Raw genomic sequence first — 27106 nt, forward strand, 5'->3', positions numbered from 1 at the left:
CGGATGATTAGGGAATGTGTCGCATTGAGTTGTGGCGTCCTTCCTTATCCCCTCCTACAACACACACTGCATTTTTTCTGGGACCGTCCCTTCTTTCCAGTGTGGGGGACCTCACCTGGAAAATGTTGGCCTGGGACGATCTGTGCGCCTCTAGTTCCACCAGAAGTACTCGGGCCCACTTCATCCTAGTCGCCAAAGATCAGGACTACCTCCTGAAACTGAAGAAATTTCCCTGTGTTGCCAGCGCACTGGGACAGTACAAATGTGTTTTACATGGCAATCAGGACCATGCACAGGTTTTGCACATGGCGTTATATGGCTTGAGGACTTTATCCAAGAGATCAACTCCTCCCATATACTGACTGTATGTCACAATTCAGGTTTGAGGACAGTGGACATGGTACCTTGCACAGGGACAGCAGTGCTGCCATTACCATGAGTTTGGACTTCCCTCTTGTCCTTATATCTGACCAGCAACAGGTTTTACTGGTAATGGCCCTGCTCTCACCCCTTGGCATAGGTGGTGTCTGGAGGGGATAGGTTAAAAGGCCTCTTTGATTTTTCCACACAGTACCACAGGCGGCTGTGGCTCTGGCGGCAAGGGATTTGAAGAGAGGAAGGCTGGTATAAAAGTTATCCATGTACAGGTGGTAACCTTTATCCAGCAGTGGGTACATCAGTTCCCACACAATTTTCCTGCTAACAAGATGGGGGGGGGAGGGGACATTCTGCGGGTTCAATGCGGGAAACACTAAACTTGTGAGTGTACTTTCACAAAGTTTGTAAAGTTTCATGCCATACCTTGCCAGCTTAGTGGCAATATACTGGCGGAAAATGATTCTCCTTTTAAAGCTGACAAATTTACCCTGAAAGGATCAATGACCAGCCTGATTTTGTACAGGCGGTCATATGCAGGATCACTTGGGGAGACATGCTGCATTATCAGCATAATGTAGGCATTTCCGTATGGCCTCAAAATGGGGATGTGTCACGGCCATACTGTAAGGTGGGGTCTAGTAGAGGACATTTTCAAACCAGTATTGCCTGGGTTTGTTGAGTAGGCAATGTGCGGCACGAGGCCCCAATACATCCTCATCTTGGCTGCACTGACAGGGGTCCATCTATTGGGCCTAGCCAAAATTGTCTGCTCCACCATTTGATTGAAAAGTAGTCACTGAAAAAATAACTAAAAAAGTCCATTTAACCTCTGGGGGGCGCAGGGCGTATGCATACACCCTGCATCCCTGATCCTTAAGGTCTCAGGGCGTACCTGTACACCCTGAGAATTTCCGGTCAATGCTGCTTGCCGGGCAGGGACTGGACCGAGATGCCTGCTGAAATCACTCAGCAGGCATCCCGTAACAATGCCTGGCGGGGGGGGGGGGGGGGGGCCTGAGACCGCAAATAGCCGTCATGGGGGGCAATCGGGTCCCCCGATGACCCGGAAAAAAAGGATGATGGGTGCCGTCCGAGATGGAACCTGTCATACTTTAGCAGCAGGAGTGAGGTGGCATTGGTGCCACCTCACGATCATCCTGGTTAGTCAGCCGGTAACGGCACTCGCTCCGCCCCTGTTCTGGAGGGTGAGAGCAGGTGTTGGGAGTATGTACCTAAGGCTGGGGCCCCTGATCCCCGGCGGCGGGATCGGGGCCCCAGGAGTGGAGTCGGCAGCGGCAGGTGAATCATCAGAGCGCAGCAGCAGGAGGTAAGGCTGGCCTCCTGCTGTTGCTTAGCAACAACTCCCAGCATGCACACAAGGGCATGCTGGGAGTTGTTATTATGCAACAGCAGAAGGCACAACTACAACTCCCAGCATGCCCTTTGGTAGTTTGTGCATGCTGGGGGTTGTAGTTATGCAACAGCTGGAGGCACATTTTTGTGCCTCCAGCTGTTGCATAACCACAACCCCCAGCATGCACGGACAGCTAAAGGGCATGCTGGGAGTTGCAGTAGGGTGCCTCCAACTGTTGCATAACTACAAGTCCCAGCATACTCTCAGGCTGAGAGAGTTGTAGCTTTTTGCAACAGCTGAAGGCACACTGGTTGCATTACACTGAGTTTGTTACCTAAATCAGTGATTCACAACCAGTGTCCCTCCAGCTGTTGCAAACTACAACTTCCAGCATGCACTGATAGACCTTCAATACTGGGAGTTGCAGTTTTGCAACAGCTGGAGGCAGACAGGTTGCGAAACACTGAGTTAAGTAACAACGTTTTTTGCAACCAGCGTGCCTCCAGCTGTTGCATAACTACAACCCCCAGAATGCACGACAGCCAAAGGGCATGCTGGGAGTTGTAGTTTTGAAACAGCTGGAGGTTTGCCCCCCCCCACCCCCACCCCATGTGAATGTACAGGGTACATTCACACGGGCAGGGGTTTACAGTGAGTTTCTCGTTGCAAGTTTTGCGGTGTAGCAAATTTTCCGCCGCAGCTCAAACTCCCAGAGGGAAACTCGCTGTAAATCTCAGCCCGTGTGAATGTACACTAAAAACACTACACAAAATAAAAACACTACATATACCCCTACACAGTTACGCGCCCCCCAGCAACCTCAATAAAAATGTAAAACGTCTGCACCGTTTCCAAAACGAGCCTCCAGCTGTTGCAAAACAACAACTCCCAGTATTGCCAGAGAGCCATTGACTGACAAGGCATGTTGGGAGTTTTATAACAGCTGGAGGCACCCTGTTTGGAAAAACACTGCCATAGGGTAATTTTGGTATATGAGGCAAGTGTAATTCTTGCACATGGGTTCGTCCCTATGCAAATCCCTAAGTTAGGCCTCAAATGCGCATGGCGCTCTCTCACTTCGGAGCCCTGTTGTATTTCAAGGCAACAATTTAGTGCCACATATGGGGTATTTCCGTACTCGGGAGAAATTGGCTAACAAATTTTGGTGGCTTTTTCTCCTTTTACCCCTTATGAAAAGGTAAAGTTGGGGGTCTACACTTGTTACATGTTATTGTAAAAAAAAAAAAAAAAAAATTTACACTTACATACTGGTGTTGCCCCATATTTTTCATTTTCCCGAGAGGTAAAAAAAAAAAATATATAAAAAAAAAAAAAAAAGACCCCCAAAATTTGTAAAGCAACTCTCCTGAGTACGAAAATACCCATTATGTGAGCGTAAAATGCTCTGTGGGCGCACATTTGCACAGGGGTGGTTGATTTTACAGCAGTTTTGACATAAACTACACCCCTCACAGTACGTAACAAGGGGTAAAATGAGCCTTAACACCTCACAGGTGTTTGACGATTTTCTTTAAAGGTGGATGAAAAAAAAAAAAAAAATGTATGTCACTAAAATGGTGGTGTTACCCTAAATTTGTAACCCAATTTCTTCTGTGTAAGAACGTACCCCATATGTGGATCTTAAGTGCTCTGCTGGTGCACTACAATTCTCAGAAGAGAAGGAGTGCCATTGGGCTTTTGGAGAGAAAATTTGTCTGGAATTGAAGACCACGTGTGTTTACAAAGCCCCCATGGTGCCAAAATAATGGACCCCCTTCCCCACATGTAACCCCATTTTGGAAATTACACCCCTCACGTAATGTAATAAGGGGTGCAGTGAGCATTTATGCCCCATAGGTGTTTGACAGATTTTTTGAACAGTGGTCCGTGAAAATGAAAAATTATTTTTCATTTGCCCAGCCTACTGTTCCAAAGAGCTGTCAAACGCCAGTGATGTGTAAAAAATGCTCACAGCACCCCTTATTAAATTCTCTGAGGGGTGTATTTTCCAAAATGGGGTCACATGTGGGGGGGCACTGTTGTGGCACCATGGGGGCTTCGTAAACGCAAATGGCCCCTGACATCCATTCCAAACAAATTCTCTCTCAAAAAGCTCAATGGCGCTCCTTCTGAGCATTGTAGTTCGCCCGCAGAGCACTTTACATCCACATATGGGGCATTTCCATACTCAGAAGAAATGGTGGTGTTAAAAATTTTGGGGAGCATTTTTTCCTATTACCCCTTGTAAAAATGTAAAATTTGGGGAAAAACAGAATTTTAGTGAAAAAAAAAAATACTGAATTTTTCATTTATACATCCGACTTTAACGAAAAATCGTCAAACACCTGTGGGGTCTTAAGGCTCACTGAACCCCTTGTTACATTCCTTGAGGGGTGTTTCCAAAATAGTATGCCATAGTATCCCATAGGGGCTTCCTAAATGTGACATGCCCCCCAAAAACCATTTCAGAAAAATTCACTCTCCAAAATCCCATTGTCGCTCCTTCCCTTCTGAGCCCTCTAGTGCACCCACAGAGCACTTTACATCTACATATGAGGTATTTCCTTACTCGAGAGAAATTGTGATTTCTCTCCTTTTATCGCCTTCACTTTGCTGCAATTCCTATGAAACACCTAAAGGGTTAAACTTTCTGAATGTCATTTTGAATGCTTTGAGGTTGCAGTTTCTACAATGGGGTCATTTATGGGCTATTTCTCACAGAAAAGCCCCTCAAATCTACTTTAAGCTAAATTGGTACTGATATTTTCTGATTTAGAATTTTCGTGAAAATTTAGAAAATTGCTGCTAGACTTTGAAGCCCTCTAATGACTTCAAAAAGTAAAAACATGTCAACTTTATGATGCCAACATAAAGTAGACATTGTATTTGTGAATCAATATATAATTTATTTGGATTATCCATTTTCCTTACAAGCAGAAAGTTTCAAAGTTAGAAAAATGCTAAATTTTCATCAAATTTGGGGATTTTTCACCAAGAAAGGATGCAAGTAACAACAAAAATTTAACTGTATGTTAAAGTAGAATATGTCACAAAAAAACAATCAATTTCGGAATCAGAATAAAAGGTAAAAGCATCTCAGAGTTATTAATGCATAAAGTGTGAGTGGTCAGAATTGTAAAAAAGGGCCGAGTCCTTAAGGTGAAAGTGGGCTTAGTCCCTAAGGGGTTAAGTGAAGCCCCCAATGTCGATCTGGATTTCTGGATGGTCAACACACCCAGGAATCACAGGCTCATGATCTTCAGGGGCAGTCCAGACAAGTTCATCAGTAAAGGGTACAGGTGGACTTGACTGGTGGGCCGGAAAACTAGTACGGGCTGCAGGGTCGCTGGTACTAGTATGGGGCACTGGGTCACTAGCATGGGGGGTTTGTGGCATTGATGCCTCCTTCTAGGGGACCCATCATTACTAAATAATGATGAGGAGGACGAGGAAGACAGCAGGAAAGCGGGGTCTTCCTCGTTCTCACCGGGGCTTTTGGAGTGCATCATGATGTATGCCTCCTCTACCAAAACCCCCCTTGGCGACGACACAGGATGCATGCTGAATGATTTCAGCAGGCACCCCATTCCGATCACCACCACGCGAGGGCCGGTGATCGGAATAACGCAACTACCAGGACGCAAGGGGTTACCCATATGCCCTGTGGCATTAAGGGGTTAATCATCATCTAAAAACATTGCTGGACAAGACTACAAGCTTAGGACTATTAATCGTCCTTAATCATGGCTTAATAAAATCATGTGGTGTATACAAAGGAGAAACAAATGAGTCGCAAAAACAATTTAGTGATCATTTATGTGGCTCTTCATAGCCAAATACTGGGCAAGGTAAAGGATTATTGTTATTTATGATCACTGATCATCTTGTACATAGTGGATCAGCGCTAATTTAGGGCAGCTGTCTGCCTGTGTAAAAGAGTCTTACAGTTAAAAAAAATATTTTGCCCATTGTTATACCAAGATCTCATGTGTTAATGCATGTTCACCTACAAACAGCTCAGCTTAGCAGTTATGTTTCTAGAAGGCATCAGGAGCAGCTAACAGCTCTGACAAATGATTGGATAGGTTAAGCCAGACTATCCACCATACGCGTTGGGTTCAAATATTCATAGCCAGCTTCATGGGAAAATTAGGGCAATATAATAAAAGTGAAAAGGTAATACTATAATCAAAAACTTTGACTACACCTTCCGTTTAAAGCATGCAGTAGTGATTATAGTGAACTCACAACCTCATGTAAAAATCAGAGGGTAAACTCACTATGTAATGTCGAAGATTCTTTCTCTCGTGACCTTTAAATGTGCTGCGGAAAGAGGTAATGCTTTTGTCAAATTTATCCTTGTGTTTTCCTAGAAATTCCTTCACATCATCAATGTTCTTTAAAGTGCAAGTAGCGGACTGGGTAGCAACTTCTTCTGGAATACACAAGTGAGAAATTCACCACAACAGATGCAAGGCATGGGCTAAATAAGGAAACTGATCCAAGAAGTCCCTTAGTATTTATACCTGGATTTTCATCTTTTTCTATTGGTCTGGAAATACACAGGATACTAAAACTTTCTTCTTTCTCATTATAGAATGTCTCCTCAAACAGAACGGATACAGTGAGTGAATATCCAAATCCTGCTCCAAGTTTAACCAGGTTACTCTTGATGAAAATCTCCTGAAAGATAAGAAATGTTTGTTGCCATGTTTAGCACTAGCTACATGGTCCTTTGGAGTCCGGGAAAACCAGAAAGCCACTTCCTGTCATATTGGGGGTTAGGCTGCTGCTGTCCCTCCCCCCAAAAACTTTACTTTGCAGCTCTATCTTTAGGGAGAGGTAAAATGCCTTACTTGTTGACATATTGCCTAAATAACTTTTCAATACATAACATTTACTTACTCTTCCATTTTCTGTCAGAAATCCTCCTTGAGTGGGTTTAAGAACATAGGACTCCAAAAGACAGTTTGAGAACGAGCTGCTTGTGAGGCTTCCTTTACATGGGACCAGGACCTTAAAGGATAAATCAAACAAAATGTTCATGAAAATGTAAGATTACTACTCCCTGAAAGATCTGGAAAAGGAATGTTATATGGCTGATATGTGTACTAAAGCTCTGACCCTAACAAAAAAAAATAAAAAATGGTAAGAAATTGTCTGGTTTGGACAACCTCTTTCTTTTATCACATTCTTATATCACTTTCAGGAAGTTGAGTTGTTCTTTTCTGTCTGACCACAGTGCTCTCTGCCAACACCTCTGTCCATGGCAAGAACTGTCCAGAGCAGGAACCAATCCCCATAGCAAACCTATCCTGCTCTGGACAGTTCCTGACATGGACAGAGGTGTCAGCAGAGAGCACTGTGGTCAGATAAAAAAGACCAACTCTGTTGTTGTCCCTCAGAGCAGACTCCCTTCCAGTCTTTTGCCGTGCTTGGGAGTCCGAGTTGGGTACGACCTTCCCTCCTGATCAGTGGTCTTGATGCTTCTTTCTTACTCACAAAGCTGTCATTGCCACGAAGGCCCAAGAGACGAGTTATTGTTGTTTTTTTTTTTTATAATATATATTGTCTCGTTGGTATCTGGTACCGATGATGCTTCACGGTTGGTATCCTTCCATCCCAAGCTCTTGCTGGTGTTGTGGTGGCGACGAGGGTACAATGACGCACATATGGTGGAGTTGCCCCGGACTCTTGCCCTTCTGGTGGTCAATCCTTCGGATCATCAGGGAGGTTACTGGGGTTCAGGTCCCTTCTAGCCCAGAAGCTGTCTTACTTTACATGTTCCCGATGGCGCAAGCAAAATATAAAAAGTCTCTTACGCGACATCTTCTTCAGGCTGCAAAGACAGTCATCCCTAGACGCTGGAAAACTCCTGACCCCCCCCCACACACACACACACACACACTAGATGACTGGTTTGCTGAGGTAACGCACATTTAACACATGGAAGAATTTCTGGTAGTTGGTTCTGAGGATGTCACCAGACTCGCTGCCACTTGGCTCCCGTGGTCTAGTTTTTGCTCCTCTCCTGGTTATCTGTCAGTGTGCTAACGCCTTTGTGTATGGATCTGCTCCGTCTCCCCCGTCACTTGCCAGAGGTTGCCCTTGGGGCGGCCGCCGCCCTGGCTGGGTTTCCCTTGTCTAGTGTCGGTTCATCTGGTCTCTTTCTTTTACACTCCCTCCCCCTCCCCCCTTTCTCTCTATTTGTCTCCCCCTTGTTCTTTTCGTGTTTTGTCTTGTCTCTCTCTGTTTCATTTTCCTAGGTATTTCGTGTATATTATACTCAGTCTGAGTATCTCCTTTTCTCTCAGTCTTTACTGCCTGGACTAATCTTGCCCTTGCTTGCTCTGCCCCTTTTCTCCACTATTTTTACACTTTGGTCTACGCGTTGGAGGCTTATTTCTTAGATCTCTATCCTACATTGATTACTATTATGGCATATCATTTACTGTTTTGTATCTTGACGTTCTATTTTATATATTTTACCTTTCTATTTTGGCCTACCAGGCCATTGCCTCATTCTGATGTGCTTTCATTCTGGTATTTGTAAACTTTGCTTTACTCAATAAAATTGTTCCTGAATTTGAAAAAAAAAAAAAAGACCAACTCCACTTCCTCTGTAGTATACAGCAGCTGATAAGTACTGGAAGAATTAAGATTTTTTTTAATAGAAATAATTTACAAATCTGTTTAATTTTCTGGCACCAGTTGATTTGGGGGGGGGGGGGATGTGTTTTTCCACCGGAGTACCCCTTTAATCCCTGGATAATTTAGTGGATTTGCAGTTGGCTGAAGGATAGATACTAGAGGGTTGTTATTAATGGGTTCTATAGAGAGACTGGTTACAGGTGTCGTGCCACCTTACTCCGGTGGTATGCTTGCTGGGAGTTATTAATGATGTGGTCTCCGGCTCACACAGATGTTTGCTGATTCACTTCCTGCTATTCTGCACTCATAAAGTAGTAGTGATGACCTGGAGGGAAACTTCCCCTCCCCTGCTGTCTCGTTGGCTAAATATGGTCAACAAATATGTCCCGTTGTGTCAAGCCCTATATGCAAGTCGCAAGTGCCTTAAGAAATTTTACAGAGTATGGACCCCTTGGCTTCTGCTGGATGTGTCAGCGGACCCTCCAACTAGTTTATCCCAGTAGGTTTTAATGGTATACTGGTGAAGGGGCTGGGAGGGGGGGGGGGGGTTGTGTCTGTTTATCTTTGTTGGGCCTCCTCTGGTTCAGTCTCAGATGTGCCTGCTGCCCTGATGGCCCTCACTTTTGTAGAGTTTATTCCCTGTCTGTGCTTCACAGCTAGTCTGTTGTTTGTTGTTCATGTTTATTATTCCACCTTGTTGGTGATGTATGTACATAAAAAAATGCAAAACTTAAATAACTACTTTAAAAAAATAAATAAATAGCCGAGTACCCGGCGTTGCCAGGTTTCTCCTTCCTAATCCTAGTTGGGGAGGAAAAAATCAACAAAAGGAGGAAGCTTTTGACGTCATATCCCATCCTCATATATTGTTGTCATATCCCGTCCCTCGATCCTGACCTCCTATCCCAACCTAGTGCTGGGCGGTATACCGGTTCATTCCGAATAACAATTTTTTTTTTCCCCCTCACGATATGAATTTTTCCCATACCGCAATACCGGTTGGGCCCCCCCCCCCCCTCGAATAACTTAATTATGAGCCGCAGCGCGCTGTCCCAACATCGGGGAACTAATCATATGTCACCTCATTCTCCTTTGAGTTGCGGGCCGCCGGCACTGGAAAGCTGTACTGTACTACATATTCCTTGTGCCCGGACTGCAAAAATAGACAAAATAAACTTCAACTCACCTTTCTACGTTACCCCGTTGTCGTTCCGGTAACAGCCTCACATTGGGGATGGGAACGTGAGGCTGTTACCGGAACGACAACGGGGTAACGTAGAAAGGTGAGTTCAAGTTTATTTTGTCTATTTTTGCAGCCTGTGCACAAGGAATATGTAGTACAGTACAGATTTCCAGTGCCGGCGGCCCGCAACTCACAGGAGGACAAGGTCACATATGATTAGTTCCCCGATGTTGGGACAGCGCGCTGCAGCTGATAATTAAGCCTATCACCGGCCGCAGTGATGTCCCGCCTCGTTCGGTGATCGGCTGAGCACACTGTCATGTAAGGAGCCGGCCAGCTTCTTACTTGACAGTGCGCTCAGCCTATCACCGACCGATGCAGGACATCGCCGCGGCCGGTGATAGGCTGAAAGCTCTGTGACGTTCCCATCCCCAGCGTTACCGGGACAATGTGGGAAGGGGAGTCAAAGTTGATCTTTTTTGTTTATTTTTTGCAGCCCGGGCACAAGGAATATGCAGTACAGTACAGATTTCCAGCGCCGGTGGCCCGCAACTCACAGGAGGACGAGGTGACATATGATTAGCTCCCCGATGTGGGGGACAGCGCAGACACTGGGCTGATAAACCAGGGGGGGGGGGTGGAAGAGAAGCAGTGCCCACGGGTCACATGATTGGGGGTGGTGGAAAATACTGTTAACCCCTTAACGACTACGGACGTAAATGTACGTCCTGGTTTGGCGGTACTTTGCGCACCAGGACGTACATTTACATCCTGTGTATGACCGCGAGCATCGGAACGGTGCTCGCGTTGTACATGGCAGGTTCCGGCTGCTAGCGGATGTCTGCCATTACCCCCTCAGATGCCGTGATCAATACAGATCACGGCATCTGCGGCAGTGCGGTACTTTGAATGGATGATCGGATCGCCCACAGCGCTACTGCAGTGATCCGGTCATACAACATGGCAGCCGGAGGTTCCCTCACCTGGCTCCGGCCATCTCCCGGGGTCTTCTGCTCTGGTCTGAGATAGAGCAGAAGATCCCTGATGATACTGATTGGTGCTATGTCCTATGCATAGCACTGAACAGTATTAGCAATCAAATGATTGCTATAGATAGTCCCCTATGGGGACAAAAAAAGTGTAAAAAAACAAAATTGTCAGTTTTTCCCATTTTACCACCAAAAAGCGTAATTTTTTTTTATTTTTTTATTTTTATTAACAGATTTGGTATTGCCGAATGCGTAAATGTCTGAACTATCAAAATATAATGTTAATGATCCCGTACGGTGAATGGCGTAAGCGTAAAAAATTAAAATAAAAAGTCTAAAAATGCAGCTTTTTTCACATTTTATTAAAAAAATATATATGATCTAAAAATTTTATATATGCAAATGTGGTATCAAAAAGTACAGATGACAGCGCAAAAAATGAGCCCTCATACCGCCCTATATACGGAAAAATGAAAAAGTTTTATGGAGTCAAAATACTTAGATTTTATAGAAAAATTTCAGGTGTGCCAACATTTACGGCCATGACTGTATATAAAACACTAGCACGGGTAGTGGGTGAAAAGGAGATTAGAAAGTGTGCCCAGACTGCTGCTATACTGTACATGTAAGTCCCTGTATCTTATACAGAAAAATATATACAATAAATGTAATAAAGTATCAGAAAGCTCTGAATGGGACTTGGATAATAAATTGTACAATAAGGATAGTGCGAACTTGGATCTGGTAAGTAGAGGTAACAGGCAATAATAAAGTGCATGTGTGACTGGATTATTCAGAAGCTGGAAAATTGTTCATATATAAATATATAAATGTGCAGACACTGTTAAAAATTAAGTGGTATGGTATTATAAAATATTCTATTAAAAGGAGGTGTGCACCTGATAAGGTGCATGGTGAAGCGCAATAAAAGCAGGATATAAATAAGGTGCATTAGAAGCTGAAGATACTTCGGAGGATCTAAATTAAAAGAACAATCTTTTGAATAAAAGGTTTATAGACTCATCTAATAATGCAGGAGGAATGCGTGTTATACTAGACATTTACTTGCATTCCTATATGCTGTAGGTATATTTTTCCTGTAGCGTACTTGCCTTTTAAATAGATGGCAGGAGGTGTGGTTCCAAGATGTGTAAGATATTCCTCCTTTATGCGATATGCCCAAAGTTAGTTATAGTATATAACATAAATAATAAAGGAAAAAATAACATCTTGGAACCACACCTCCTGCCATCTATTTAAAAGGCAAGTACGCTACAGGAAAAATATACCTACAGCATAAAGGAATGCAAGTAAATGTCTAGTATAACACGCATTCCTCCTGCATTATTAGATGAGTCTATAAACCTTTTATTCAAAAGATTGTTCTTTTAATGTAGCTCCTCCGAAGTATCTTCAGCTTCTAATGCACCTTATTTATATCCTGCTTTTATTGCGCTTCACCATGCACCTTATCAGGTGCACACCTCCTTTTAATAGAATATTTTATAATACCATACCACTTAATTTTTAACAGTGTCTGCACATTTATATATTTATATATGAACAATTTTCCAGCTTCTGAATAATCCAGTCACACATGCACTTTATTATTGCCTGTTACCTCTACTTACCAGATCCAAGTTCGCACTATCCTTATTGTACAATTTATTATCCAAGTCCCATTCAGTGCTTTCTGTTAAGTTTATAGTATAAATCTTTCATAGGACTTTAAGGAACAGATTTCAGGCTAATTCTTAGCATTTGGCAGAGGTACAGCATACCATTTCCTGCAGGAAGAAAATAAAGATAATACTGGCAAGCAGGCCACCCCTATAATAATCCCAAATGTCATAATGAACCAGAACTCTCTAATATATTCGAGTCGTTTGAAGACTCTGAGCTTAACAAAGCAAGAAAATCAATCATTTCATGCCCATTAGCCTGTTGTCTATTCGACCAATACATATAGATCTTTCTAAATCATGAAGGACTGTCGATATAAATCACATGAATTCTTGACTGTTCTAAATTCATTTTAAGTGGCTGGGTTTTCTCAAATACAAATAACATGGAAACAGCAGTAGATTTGAGACAATTACACAAACACAAGTAATCTCTAGCACTACAGATAATTTAACGGTACATTTATAAATTCTCTACAGTTATCAGAAGGGGTGGGAGATGCTTTCCATTATCCTCCTTAGAGCCGGCATGTAGGCAGGATCACGCTCTCCAAGGAGAACAGAGGAGTCCTCAGTTTTAGCTTATCATCTGTACACTTGAATGGTCACAGGATAAACCACAAGATCCAGCTGGAACCGACGACCAGGCGAGGCCTCAAGTCATTCGCCCAGAGCCATGGGGCTTGGAAAGGAGGATCAACCATTTTGGAAAAAGTTGTGCAGTTCTATTTAGGATTTATGTTTATGAACACAAAATACTACACTGCTGTTTTATTAAAAATCATTTTCTCTCTGGTATTGTTTACTAATTAAAAGATATAATAGATCTCATGGGGGGGACACTTATCCCCTTTCCAAATGACAGGGGATAAGTTTAAGATTGCGGAGGGGTACATTTGCTGGGACCCCCTGTGATCTCTTGTAAGGGGCCCCAGCTCACCCGAGATCGGCGAATCACAATCCCCTCCATATATATCTCTATGGAGTGCTGAAAATAGCCAAAAAGCTCTCCCATAGAGATATATGAAGGTGGTGTGTCGGATGCTGCTTCGTGATGAGCCGCTCCAGGGGAGAGCTGGCGCCCCATACAGGAGATCATGAGGGGTACCAGTGGTCGGACCGACCCCCCCACAATCTAAAACGTATGGAAAGGAGGTTTTTTCCCCACGATACTTCTCCTTTAAAAAGTAAACCTGTCGTCAACTAAAACTTTTTATATAATGTAGATAATACCATTATATGGATATTTGTAATATACATTGGTGAAAATTGTGTATCATTTTTGGGTGAAAAAAATTCTGCCCCTGCAGCTATTGCCTGTATGTCTCTGTGAGGAGTCCGAATACAGGAAGTGAGGGCACTTCCTGTATTTGGACTCCTCATAGAGGCACACAGGCAATAGCTGCAGGGACAAAAATAACAAATATATATAACGGTATTATCTACATGACAAAGTTTTTGTTGACGACAGGTACACTTTAATGCAATTTTAGTTTTTTTTAGATTATCTTTGTTGCTTTTATCTAAACACAAAAAAAAAAAAAATTTAAGTTCTTCAATGCTTAAAAAATATTCCTTTCCATTGTTTCCCATCAATACATCAATTCCATAATTAGGGGAAGAATTAGAACGGCCCAATAGATAGATTGTACACTCATGTATGATCCCAATTATTTTATTTGTAGACACAGTGGAAGGTTCACTTTGCAGGAGATTTGTTAAAACCTGTATTGAGGTAGAGTGGTGCAGTTGCTGATAGCAACCAGATTTCTCCTTTTATAAAAAAAAAAACAAAAAAAAAAAAAAAAAAACACACGTCTGAAAAATGAAACTGCTCCATTCTCTGTCTATACAGATTTTGATAAATCTCCCCCTATAAAGGCTTAGTTCACGTTTGTCTACATTTGCTATACATGTCAGCACACCAGCAGTAAAGTATACTGATTTCTACAGCTGCATACCTGAGCTGTGTTCATTCAGTTCAATGGAGTATTGTCTACCAATAACTATGGTCAGTCCATTTCTGGAATCAAAAGAACAGCCCCATGCCACATATGTTTGGAAATAAACCAAATGCAGTTACTAGTAAACTACATTCAGTGCTTAGAATAGACACAGCTCAGGTATGCATCATAGCTTTCTACCCATATGAAAAACATAAACAAAATAAAACACAAACACCTTTTCTTAGTCTAACTACATGGTCTCCAAACTGGTCAATGGTTGTTCTGGCATGCTGGGAGTTGTAGTTTTGAAACATCTTGGGAGGGCCACAATTTGGAGACCACTGGTATAACTAAAAAAACAACAACCAGGAAATAATACTGTGCACTACACAGTTCATCCCGCTGTGTGTTGAAATGTGACATGGGGGCTTTTAATTAACTCTAAAACGTAAAGGTCAACTGCATCCTATTTCCATTTCAAGTCATTAATATTGTAGATTGTTAAAAACGGGATAAGAAATGACAAGTCTTATTGTAAAGGTCACCGTAGAAGTTAGTCGTCAGCTTACTGTGCCCAATCATATCAATGTTAAAAAATGTGTGTCCAAACATTGTGGTGCCAACTCTGTAGGAGGGTAACACTATTACATCCACAGCAATATCAATGGAGTAAGAATTTTAGATTGTTTTCAGACTAATGTAAGTGTTGGTAAAAATTTGCTTTAAAAAAAAAAAAAATGTCAGTAAACTCCCCCCGCACTAACCAGAGGTACGGGCTGGTAGTGCGAGGGACACTGATCAGTATGCTGCCTACCATGCCCGGATCCGTCCAGCCGTCCGCCCATTATCTTCATTATTCCTGATATGCAAATGATCTAACTGGCACGGGTGGGGTTACATACCTCCATCTGGCACTGTGACGCCCAGCTTATGAATATTCATTCCCTCCCTCCGCCTCTCCCTCTCCTCCCTGCTCTGTACAGGACTCCACTGCACATGTGCCGCTTCCTGTGTACACCCAGAAGTGGCCTCAGCGCAGTAGAGTCCTGTACAGACTGGAAAGGAGAGGGGGCAGAGGGAGGGGATGAATAGTCATAAGCCGCGCGGTGCTGTGGACGAGCGGCACTGGTGTCACAGTGCCAGATGGAGGCATGTAACCTCACCCGTTCCAGTTAGAAGATAATTTGCATATCAGGAATAATTAAGGTAACGGGCGAATGGCTGGGCGGATCGGGGCATGGTAGGCAGTATATTAATCAGCACCCCCCGCACTACCAGCCAGTACCTCTGGTTAGTGCGGGGGGGGGGGGGGGGGGGGAGTTTAGTGACAGTTCTCCTTTAAACATTCATTTAAAGCCAACAATTTTAAAGATGGGTTAAAGATTATGAGGGGAATATATCTGTGGTGGCCCAGTACGGGAGATGTTACCCTGTACCCTTGCTGCCCTGTCAGGCAGCCTCCTGCAGTGTCCCCTGCTCCTCCCCCCTTGCATCTGTTTACTGTATTTGTATATAATTCCTATGATAGAGATATATATATATATATATAAGAATGTTATACCTTTAAGAATGTTTACCGTGTGATTGTTACCCAGGAGGTATCAGTGACCAGGTGACCTAGGGGTGACCAATGGGACCCCACCAGAGCCTCCCCCATATAAGCCCTGGGTGGAGCTTCTGCACACTCTTTTAGTCCTTGCTAAGGTCCAGTCAGGTCATGCCTAAGTGTGTGTCCAGAGTCATAGGAGGCTTCAAGTCCAGTCTGCAGCCACAAGCTACAAGTAAGCCGGTGATACAGTCTTGTCAGTCAAGTTAAATTCATCTGTCTAGTCAACGTGGCCTGCACTAAATTGTCCACCTCTACTACAAGTCCCAGAAAGCCCTTAAGGTATCTGAAGTCAATAGTCACCTCCGTGGGCCTGGCTGAACTGTATAGACTTTTCCACCGGTCTAACCTCAGTAAAGCTACCGTTGTCCGTAACTTGGCATCTGAGTCATGATTGCCCCTGTGCCTAGCCCAGGATCCAGTGGTATACCTTCAGGTGGCATTGAGGATAAACCACGACCTGATGTCACAAATACAAGGGGTACTCCACTGGAAAAAAAAAAAAAAAGTAAAATCAACTGGTGCCAGTGGTAAATTACTTAAATATAATTTTAAATATAATTTTTAACCTTTCCAGTACTTATCAGCTGCTGTATACTACAGAGGAAGTTCTTTTCTTTTTGAATTTCTTTTTTGCCTGACCACAGTGCTCTCTGCTGACACCTCTTTCCATGTCAGGAACTGTCCAGAGCAGGAGACAATCCCGATAATAAACTTTATCCTGCTCCGGATAGTTCCTAAAATGGACAAAGATGTCAACAGAGAGCACTGTGGTCAAACTGAAAGTAAATTCAAAAAGAAAAGAACTTTCATTGGAGCATACAGCAGCTGATAAGTACTGGAAGGATTAAGATGTTTTAATAGAAGTAATTTACAAATCTGTTTAACTTTGTTTAACCAGTTGAGTTAAAAAAAAATTAAATAAAATTATATTCTACATATATATTTTTTTCCTAGGGGAGTACCCCATTAATGTCATCTGCCCCTAGGGTAATTCCATCTGCCCTTTGTATCACACCCTCTGCCACATATCTTTGATTTAACACAGTTTTGTTTTGGTGGTAACAAGTTGCTAATTCTTCTGCAATGGGATAAAAAGAAGATTCACTTTTTTTGCAACTAGTAAACAATAGAAAATGGTATACGGAATTAAAAAGTCAGGAACTGTGTACCTGTGCAAAATCTATCAAATGCCATGTGATCATTAATAAATTTGCCACATGTACACATTAGCACCACAATAAAATCTATATAACTGATAATATAACTATTATAATATTGCTTCTATATATAAGAATATTGGGGAGATTATTCAAAACCTGTGCAGAGCAGAACTGGTTGCCCAATCAGATAGCTTCTTTTATTTTTCAGGGGACTTTTAAAAAATTAACCCCTAGAGCAGATGAACTACTTTTAGTAGGGGTCCGCTTTTCCAGGTCTGCCAGCCGGTGAAGGTCCGAGCTAAACCCTAAGACCTGGTTCGCACCTAGTGGCCACAGTGCCATGCCAGAAATAGGCACTGCCTGTTGTAGAACATAAATTAGTACTTAATAAGTCATAACCAGTCTCCAACTGCCAAACACTGTGCCCCTGAATATAATACTGCCACATGCTGTATACCTAAATAGAATGCTGTCAAACACTATGCCCCTGAATATAATACTGCCACACACCGTGCCCGAGTATAATACTGCCACATACCATGCCCCCGAGTATAATACTGCTACACACACACACCGTACCCCTGAGTATAATACTGCCACATACCATGCCCCCGAGTATAATACTGCCACACACACACACACACACACACACACACACACCGTACCCCTGAGCCCCTGAGTATAATACTACTGAGTATAATACTGCCACACACTGTGCCCCTGAGTATAATACTACCACATGCTGGGCCCCCGAATATTATATTGCCACTGTGCCCTGATGCAAATTATACCTCTGTGACCCTTAACCCCTTAAGGACTCAGGGTTTTTCCGTTTTTGCACTTTCGTTTTTTCCTTTCAATTTTCCACCTAAAAATCCATATTATGGCTTATTTTTTGCGTCGCCAATTCTACTTTGCAGTGACAGTCATTTTACCCAAAAATGCACGGCGAAACGGAAAAAAAAATCATTGTGCGACAAAATCAAAGAAAAAACGCCATTTTGTAACTTTTGGGGGCTTCCGTTTCTATGCAGTGCATATTTCGGTAAAAATTACACCTTATTATTCTGTAGGTCCATACGGTTAAAATGATACCCTACTTATATAGGTTTGATTTTGTCGCACTTCTGCAAAAAATTATAACTACATGCAGGAAAATTTATACGTTTAAAAATGTCATCTTTTGACCCCTATTACTTTTTTATTGTTCCACATACAGGGCGTTATGAGGACTAATTTTTTGCGCCATGATATGAAGTTTTTATCGGTATGATTTTTGTTTTGATCAGACTTTTTGATCACTTTTTATTCATTTTTTAATGGTATAAAAAGTGACCAAAATACGCTTTTTTGGACTTTGGAATTTTTTTGCGCGTACGCCATTGACTGTGCAGTTTAATTAATGATATATTTTTATAGTTTGGACATTTACGCACGCAGCGATACCACATATGTTTATTTTTATTTTATTTTTACACTGTTTTTATTTTTTTTATGGGAAAAGGGGGGTGATTCAAACTTTTATTAGGGAAGGGGTTAAATGACCTTTATTAACACTTTTTAAAAAAAATTTTTTGCAGTGTTATAGGTCCCATAGGGACCTATAACACTGCACACACTGATCTTCTACACAGATCACAGGCGTGTATTAACACGCCTGAGATCAGTGTTATCGGCGCTTGACTGCTCCTGCCTGGATCTCAGGCACGGAGCAGTCATTCGCCGATCGGACACCGAGGAGGCAGGTAAGGGCCCTCCCGGTGTCCTGTCAGCTGTTCGGGATGCCGCGATTTCACCGCGGCGGTTCCCAACAGCCCGACTGAGCCGGGTCACTTTCACTTTAGAAGCGGCGGTCAGCTTTGACCGCCGCTTCTAAAGGGTTAATACCGCACATCGCCGCGATCGGCGATGTGTGGTATTAGCCGCGGGTCCCGGCCGTTGATGAGCGCCGGGACCGACGTGATATGATGCGGGATCGCGGCGCGATCCCACTTCATATCGCGGGAGCCGGCGCAGGACGTAAATATACGTCCTGCGTCGTTAAGGGGTTAAAACAATGAATGGGGTGCCCCCCCCCACAAATGAACTCTCCAGCTGTTGCAAAACTACAACTACCATCATGTAGACAGAAGAGCATGATGGGAACTGTAGTTTTGAAACAACTGTAGAGATAAAGGTTGGGAAATTCCAGTAATACACATACTTCCAAGGCCGGAATGGGAGCAAAAATAGGCCCAGGCAAATTAGACTATGCAGCCCATTTTTTTAACGGTAGGTGTCGCAGAAGTCAGACTCTCTCCAGCTGTTGAAAAGCCTCAGGCATTATGGGAGTCATAGTTTTGTAACAGCTGTAGAGCCACAGATTGGGGTACAGGGTCCGCCATCATCACTGCAGAAATTACAAGTGACTCCAGCTCTGATGGGCACCATCAGGCAGCATACACAGTTGTATAATGATTCACAGGAGACTTTTTCTCTGTTGTCTTTCCTTTTCTTCTTCCTCTGTTCTTCGTCTTCTTTCAGCTCCATCTTCTCTGCAGAGTCTGACGTCCGGACATCATTGGTTACTTTGTTAGCAGATCCTCATCCTCTGTATGACAACAATAATCATTATAACTGCCAGACACCATTTCCTATGTTTGTCAGAACACCCTTGTGCTCCCCCCAGACCAATTTTCCCCTCCTCCTGCAGACCCCTAAAAGCTTCTCCACAATGTGGACATTTAGTCGGTTGAATGTCCGTTTGCTGCAGGCACTGCTGGAGCCATTGGCGGCAGGACTGCACGGATGTGCACCATCTCTATAGATGACAATGCAGTCCGGTGGAATTCCACCAGCAGAATGGACGTCCACCCAAAGAACGAACAGGTTTGTTCTCTGGGTTTACATCCATTCTGCTGGGGGAATTCCACTGTGTCCCACAGGATACACAAAGCAGCAGAAAACCATTGAAAAAATTTGGACTCCGCTGCAAGCAGATTTCCGCCAGAGATATGTCCTCAATGTGGATGGGCTTTAAGTGCCCCCAGATCCCTAGGTACTCTTCCAGATCCCTCTTTACCCCCCCCCCCTCATATAGATCCTCCCAGACACCTCTGCCCCCCTGACCTCTAAGTCCTCATCCGGACTCCTCTGCTCCCTGACCCCTGCATTATTACTCTTTAAAAAAAAAAAAATTCTGACCCCTCTGTCCCCTTCTACCCTAACACCTGCATCATACTTCTTTAAACTTTACTGCCCCCCAAGACCCCTCTGTCCCCTTATGCCCTAACACTCCCCCCCCCCCCAAGACTCCAAGCATCATTCTTATTTTCACTTTAATGCCCCAGACCCCTTTATACCCTTTTGCCCTGACCCCCCCCCTCAAGACCCCTGCATCATTCATAATTTCATTTTTATGCCCCAGACCCCTTTTATCCCCCTTATGCCCTAACACCCCCACCCCAAGACCCCTGCATCATTTTTATATTCACTTTTATGCCCCCCAGACCTCTTTATCCCTTTTGCACACTCCCCCAACCCCCAAATTTTTCTTATTTTGGCGTTCTAACCCTAACGCCAACACCCCCAATACGCCTTACTTTCACCATAACGGTGACGGGTGCAGATGGCTGGCCCCGCGGATGGCCCGGTCCTGCTGATTCTCAGGTCCTGTGCTGCTCCACTGCTCTGGCCTCTTCTGGTCAGGCCTGTTTAGAGCAGATGATGCAGGCAGTGCTAAATCCCACCGCCTGTGTCATAGGAGAAGCGCTGGCCGGACAGGGAGCACAGCGTTCCCTCGCTCTGGCAGCGCTCAGCTATTCATTTGTACCAGTGTCTTAAAGACACAGATACATATGAATGCCAGGACAGAGGCTGCCATCTCTGTACAGTTCCCTGAACCAGCCAGAGGTCCGGATGACTAGCGTCCGCGGTCCGGATCTGGACTGCGGTCTGCCAGTTGAGTACCGCTGCCCTAGAGGATGGAGGCCATACATGTACATCCTCCACTCCAGCTGTATGACGCGCACTCAAGAGCTGAGCGCATTTCTCATCTGGTGCTATGACCACAGCCACAAAATACCTCGGTCCTGATCAGCTAAGATGATGGGTGATGTCCCTTACCTAGCTCTGCCCCTTCCAATTGGCGCTCCAGATATGCAGGCAGCCTCAGCAGCCTGTATTAGTGGAGCACTGATAACACTGTTCAATGCTGTCCTACTCCACAACATTGTTCATTGTTTGCAATTGATAGATAGTAGTTGATAATCCACAATGGGGACTAAAAAAAAATAAAACATAAGTAAAAGTTGAAATAGCCCCATCCCACTTTTCCCATTTACTAAATAAAACAATGTAAACAAAACATATTTGGCATCTCTGTGTGCGGAAATGTCTGAACCATTATAATAAATGTTAATGAAACCGCTCGGAAAATAGTGTAAACGAAAATAATATCAAAGACCAGAATTGATGATTTTTGGTCACAATCCAGTGTATTATAGGGGTAAGAGGAGGACAATTTAAGCTAACTAATTTTCTTACAAAAAGTTATACCGTATATACTCGAGTATAAGCCGACCCGAGTATAAGCAGAGACCCCTAATTTCAACCCAAAATCCCAGGAAAAGTTATTGACTCGAGTATAAGCCTAGGGTGGGAAATACCTCATCCCCCCCTGTCATCATCCAGACCCGTCATTAACATCCTCATCATCCCCTTGTCATCATCCCACACATCCCCCCTTCATCATCCCCTTGTCATCATCCCACACATCCCCTTATCATCCCACACATCCCCCCTTCATCATCCCCTTGTCATCATCCCACACATCCCCCCTTCATCATCCCCTTGTCATCATCCCACACATCCCCTTATCCCACACATCCCCCCTTCATCATCCCTTTGTCATCATCCCACACATCCCCTTATCATCCCACACATCCCCCCTTCATCATCCCCTTGTAATCATCCCACACCCCCCCCCCTTCATCATCCCCCCCCCCCTTCATCATCCTCTTCTCATCATTCGCCCTCAGTGGTCTTCAACCTGCGGACCTCCAGAGGTTTCAAAACTACAACTCCCAGCAAGCCCGGGCAGCCATCGGCTGTCCGGGCTTGCTGGGAGTTGTAGTTTTGAAACCTCCGGAGGTCCGCAGGTTGAAGACCACTGCGGCCTTCAACATGCGGACCTCCAGAGGTTTCAAAACTACAACTCCCAGCAAGCCCGGGCAGCCATCGGCTGTCCGGGCTTGCTGGGAGTTGTAGTTTTGAAACCTCCGGAGGTCCGCAGGTTGAAGACCACTGCGGCCTTCAACATGCGGACCTCCAGAGGTTTCAAAACTACAACTCCCAGCAAGCCCGGGCAGCCATCGGCTGTCCGGGCTTGCTGGGAGTTGTAGTTTTGAAACCTCCGGAGGTCCGCAGGTTGAAGACCACTGCGGCCTTCAACATGCGGACCTCCAGAGGTTTCAAAACTACAACTCCCAGCAAGCCCGGGCAGCCATCGGCTGTCCGGGCTTGCTGGGAGTTGTAGTTTTGAAACCTCCGGAGGTCCGCAGGTTGAAGACCACTGCGGCCTTCAACATCATCCAGCCCCCTCTCACCCCCTTTAGTTCTGAGTACTCACCTCCGCTCGGCGCTGGTCCGGTCCTGCAGGGCTGTCCGGTAAGGAGGTGGTCCGGTGAGGAGGTGGTCCGGGCTGCTATCTTCACCGGGGGCGCCTCTTCTCCGCGCTTCCGGCCCGGAATAGAGCCGTTGCCTTGACAACGACGTATCTGCGTCGTTGTCAAGGCAACGTGACTATTCTGAGGCCGGGCCCGAAGCGCTTAGAAGAGGCCTCCCCGGTGAAGATAGCAGCCCGGACCACCTCCTCACCGGACCACCTCCTTACCGGACAGCCCTGCAGGACCGGACCAGCGCCGAGCGGAGGTGAGTACTCAGAACTAAAGGGGGTGAGAGGGGGCTGGATGATGTTGAAGGCCGCAGTGGTCTTCAACCTGCGGACCTCCGGAGGTTTCAAAACTACAACTCCCAGCAAGCCCGGACAGCCGATGGCTGCCCTGGCTTGCTGGGAGTTGTAGTTTTGAAACCTCTGGAAGTCCGCAGGTTGAAGACCACTGCGGGTGGGGGAGTTCACTCGAGTATAAGCCGAGGGGGGTGTTTTCAGCACGAAAAATCGTGCTGAAAAACTCGGCTTATACTCGAGTATATACGGTAATTTGTATAGTAAAATAAAAACTATATAAAAAGGGGTTATCGTAATTGTATGGACCTATAAAATAAAGATAACGTGACATTTGCACCAAAAAATGCACTGCATGGAAAAGAAACCCCCCAAAATTTGCAAAATGGTATTTTTTTTTTTTTGCTAAATGTTTTTTGTTTCACTGCAGATTCTATGGAATAATGAGTGATGTTATTACAAAGTATCATTGGTGACACAAAAACACAAGCCCTTATATGGGTCTGTAGGTGGAAAATTGGAAGCATTATGGTTATTATAAGGAAAGTGCAATTAAGAAAAATCACTGCATTCTTGATGGGTTGCTTTGTGTAACTGCATCACTTTTGTTTTGCACAGGTTTTGATACATTTCCCCATATAACTATTATAATACTGCCCCCCTATACACAAGAATAGAACTAATATAAAATACGGCTTATGTATAAGAATAAAACAGAAAGCATGCATGTCAGTCCACCATCAAATAGGGGACATAGGACCCTCTTTTTGGGGGGATTCCAAAAATTACACACTTATCTTTGAGAAAACCCCTTTAAGTTATATACATTACCAAAACACTATTACTGATATAGTATTAAATACTAGGATATCTTTACAAATGTAAAATATTGTGGCATCTCAGGAGTACTTACAATGCCGTGAATTTCTGCAACTTTCGTGATAAGGTCAGGTCTCTGTTTCTGAATAGCCAGATAAAAAGCGTTATTCAAGATGTCCTCATCATATAAAGCCATAAGGGCTGTCAGTTCTAGCAGCTGCTTAATAGCAGGGAAGTGATCTCCGTCATGTCTCCTCCCCCATATCTTCTTATTAACATGGACTGAAACTTCGAGGTACCTTCTCTGTGCAAATAACTGTACTCCTGGGAAGACAAGGATACAAAAAACACCATCACACAGAGATTTTGGACATACTCCAATATTCAGACTACTCCACTTACATAACAGAAGAAAAGGTCTTTAGAATTGTTCTATGGCATGTACAATTATAACAGCCATCTCTCAGCACAGCCCAGAGTATCAGGGAAATTTGACTGTCAATTCTATCTACCGTACTTTGCAAATATTTTTTTCCATTTTGACATCTGCTAAAGACAGAGGTGCAAATGAAAACAATGGGCCCTATGGCAAACGTAAAAACTCAGCTCTGTATCAGTCTACTCTATTCACATCCAATGCAGCATTTAGAATTTTGTAAGCTGCTACAAGTTCTCAATCTGGGGTGCTCGCACCGCCAATGTCAATTCAGAATGCCTCCGACCACATGGGTGTTCTGCCGGACCTCACATGAATAAGCATTACAGCGGGAGGAGTGTCCAAAGGTTCTGACTAAACAGATGAGGGGGAGGGGCATGTAAGGGGAGGTTTAGGGGAGAGGGGTGTGTGAAAACCGGCCCTTCCCCAGTACGCTCTAGCAGTGCACAGGCCACTGACTTGCCCCTTATGTTGCCGCCAGGGCAAAGCAGACGAGAGAAGAGGAGAAAAATAGTGCCACCGCACCATGCTGCCCCACCTGCTGACAAAAAAAGACTGGAAGGGAGTAGAGATGAGTGAACTTACAGTAAATTCGATTCGTCACGAACTTCTCGGCTCGGCAGTTGATGACTTATCCTGCATAACTTAGTTCAGCTTTCAGGTGCTTCCGTGGGCTGGAAAAGGTGGATACATTTCTAGGAAAGAGTCTCCTAGGACTGTATCCACCTTTTCCAGCCCACGGAAGCACCTGAAAGCTGAACTAATTTATGCAGGAAAAGTCATCAACTGCCGAGCCGAGAAGTTCGTGACAAATCGAATTTACTGTAAATTCACTCATCTCTAGAAGGGAGGATGGTGAGAGATTGTGCTGTATTACACTGTCAGAGCTGCAGTCACTACTCCGCTGGTGTGGGGTCAATGGGGGAGATTTATCATTAGGCATCTATTGTAGACACAGATCTACCCCTTTACACTGCTTGTCTAATTTACACTCTTGCTCAAGATTTAGGCTGGAATTCCACTCAGGTTTTTTTTTGCAAAAAACGCAGTAAAAAACGCCAATTTTCCCTCACTGCGTTTTTTCAGCAAAAAAAAACGCAGCGTCCAGATGTTAGCTGCAAGTCAATAGAAAACTGCAAAATGCCAGAATCATTTGGCATTTTTCAGTTTGGCGTTTTTTTTTTATCCTTTTGGCGTTTTTCAGCAATTTCGGGCTCAGAGGCTGGATTTTCAAAATGCCCGACAAAACCTAGTTTGGCGTTTTTTTGCCCTGAAATCATGTCTTTTTCCTCCCATAGAAGTCTATGGGAGATCAAAAACGCCAAGAATAACGCCATGTTGGTTTTAAATTTGGCGTTTTTGCAGAGGTTTTTATTTTTTTTTGGACTTTAGCGATCCAAAAAAAGTGATGGAGATACTTTTTTATTAAAATTTCGTAGGGTACCATTAAAAAATACAAAAAATAAATAAAAATAAAAAAGATACAATTTTTTCCATCACTACTGTATCTAACGAAATGTATCTTTTTTTATTACGAAATATTTATTAATTTTTAAACAGGGATCAATGTATGTGGGCGGGCGGGGACCTAAAAATGTAGCCGACAAGAATAAAAATGTAGTGTGTGTGTGTTTTTCACTTTTTTTCCAATATTTTTTAGGTGGTACTAATACTACTCCCATCATGGAACAGTGTGTTCTATGCTGGAAGTAGTAGAACCTGTACTGATTGACAGATCGTCCATTGCGATCCTGTATAATTTATAGATGCGGCCGGCCGCTCTTCTATGGTCCCCTGAACTGCCGTATATATACACACACCTATTCATATTTCCCGCAGAGAGCTGTGATTGGCCAGATGGTTCCAGCCAATCACAGCTCTCTGTGGGATATATGAATATGTGTATATATACGTCATTGCCGGGGACCATAGAAGAGCAGCCGCATCTATACATTATACAGGAGGATCACAGCGGATGTCAGTAGTGATACCCACTATGATCTGTTCTAAACTACAAGTACTACTACTCCCAACATGGAGTACACTCTGCTCCATGCTGGGAGCTGTAGTACCTGCATTAATAGACAGATCGCATCATGTGTCAGAAATTACACTCGCTGGGATCTGTCTATTAATGCAGGTACTACATCTCCCAACATGGAGCAGAGTGTACTCCATGTTGGGAGCAGTAGTACTTGTAGTTAAGAACAGATTACAGCGGGTATAACTACTGACATCCGCTGCGGTCGTCCTGTCTATAGCAGAGATGGAGCAGCTCTATACAGCGCTCACATCCCTGCTCTGCACTTTACTTCGGGCCGGCCACTCATTCATTCATATTTTCCTCAGATCTGTGATCAGTTGCAACCATCCGGCCAATCACCATTCTGGGCAGAAAATATGAACGGCCAATGATGTGAATAGAACATCATTCAGAGTACAGAGCAGAGGTGTGAGCGCTGTATAGAGCCGCTCCATCCCTGCTATATTATGGACAATCGCATAAGGTGTCAGACTGACACCCGGGGCAATATGTCTATAGTACAGGTACTACTACTCCCATCATGGAACAGTGTGTTCCATGCTGGGAGTAGAAGTACTACATAAAAAATGTAAAAAAAAAAAAAAAAAGAGAAAAAAAAAAAGTTAAACACACACACACTTTATAAAAAAATTTATTAAAATTTTGTTATACAAAATAAACATTTAGTTAAATACATTTTTACATCCCTACCACATCCTTTTTTTTTTTTTTTTTTTTTTTTTGAGTACCCAACTATTTTTGTACAAAAAACGCCAAAAAAGGGGCCAAAAAAGACAAATTCCACATAAAAGGTAAAAACACCAGTAAAAATGCCAGAGAAAACACCAAAACACAGGGAAAAACTGTGGCCGTTTTTCTGGCATTTTTAAGAAAAATAAATAAATAAATAAATAAATAAAGATTAAAAAATA

The 27106-nt window shown here is 43.7% G+C and overlaps 1 protein-coding gene across 7 annotated transcripts in view; it reads right to left on the reverse strand.

Moving 5' to 3' along the window:
- ANKRD27 (ankyrin repeat domain 27) overlaps positions 1-27106 on the reverse strand; it is a 131914-nt gene that overhangs the window by 84730 nt on the left and 20078 nt on the right. For 6 of the 7 annotated variants that reach the window (XM_056525725.1, XM_056525731.1, XM_056525724.1 and 3 more), the window contains 4 exons: positions 23810-24039; positions 6638-6748; positions 6259-6415; positions 6013-6167 (listed from right to left, as the gene is read on the reverse strand). In XM_056525725.1, coding sequence (XP_056381700.1) covers positions 6013-6167; positions 6259-6415; positions 6638-6748; positions 23810-23911 — 525 coding nt within the window. In that variant the 5' untranslated portion in view covers positions 23912-24039. The remainder of the gene's footprint in view (positions 1-6012; positions 6168-6258; positions 6416-6637; positions 6749-23809; positions 24040-27106) is intronic. The other variant, XM_056525729.1, reaches the window with a different exon arrangement.

The sequence above is a fragment of the Hyla sarda genome, chromosome 6, assembly GCF_029499605.1.
Source record: "Hyla sarda isolate aHylSar1 chromosome 6, aHylSar1.hap1, whole genome shotgun sequence".
Lineage (NCBI taxonomy): Eukaryota > Metazoa > Chordata > Amphibia > Anura > Hylidae > Hyla > Hyla sarda.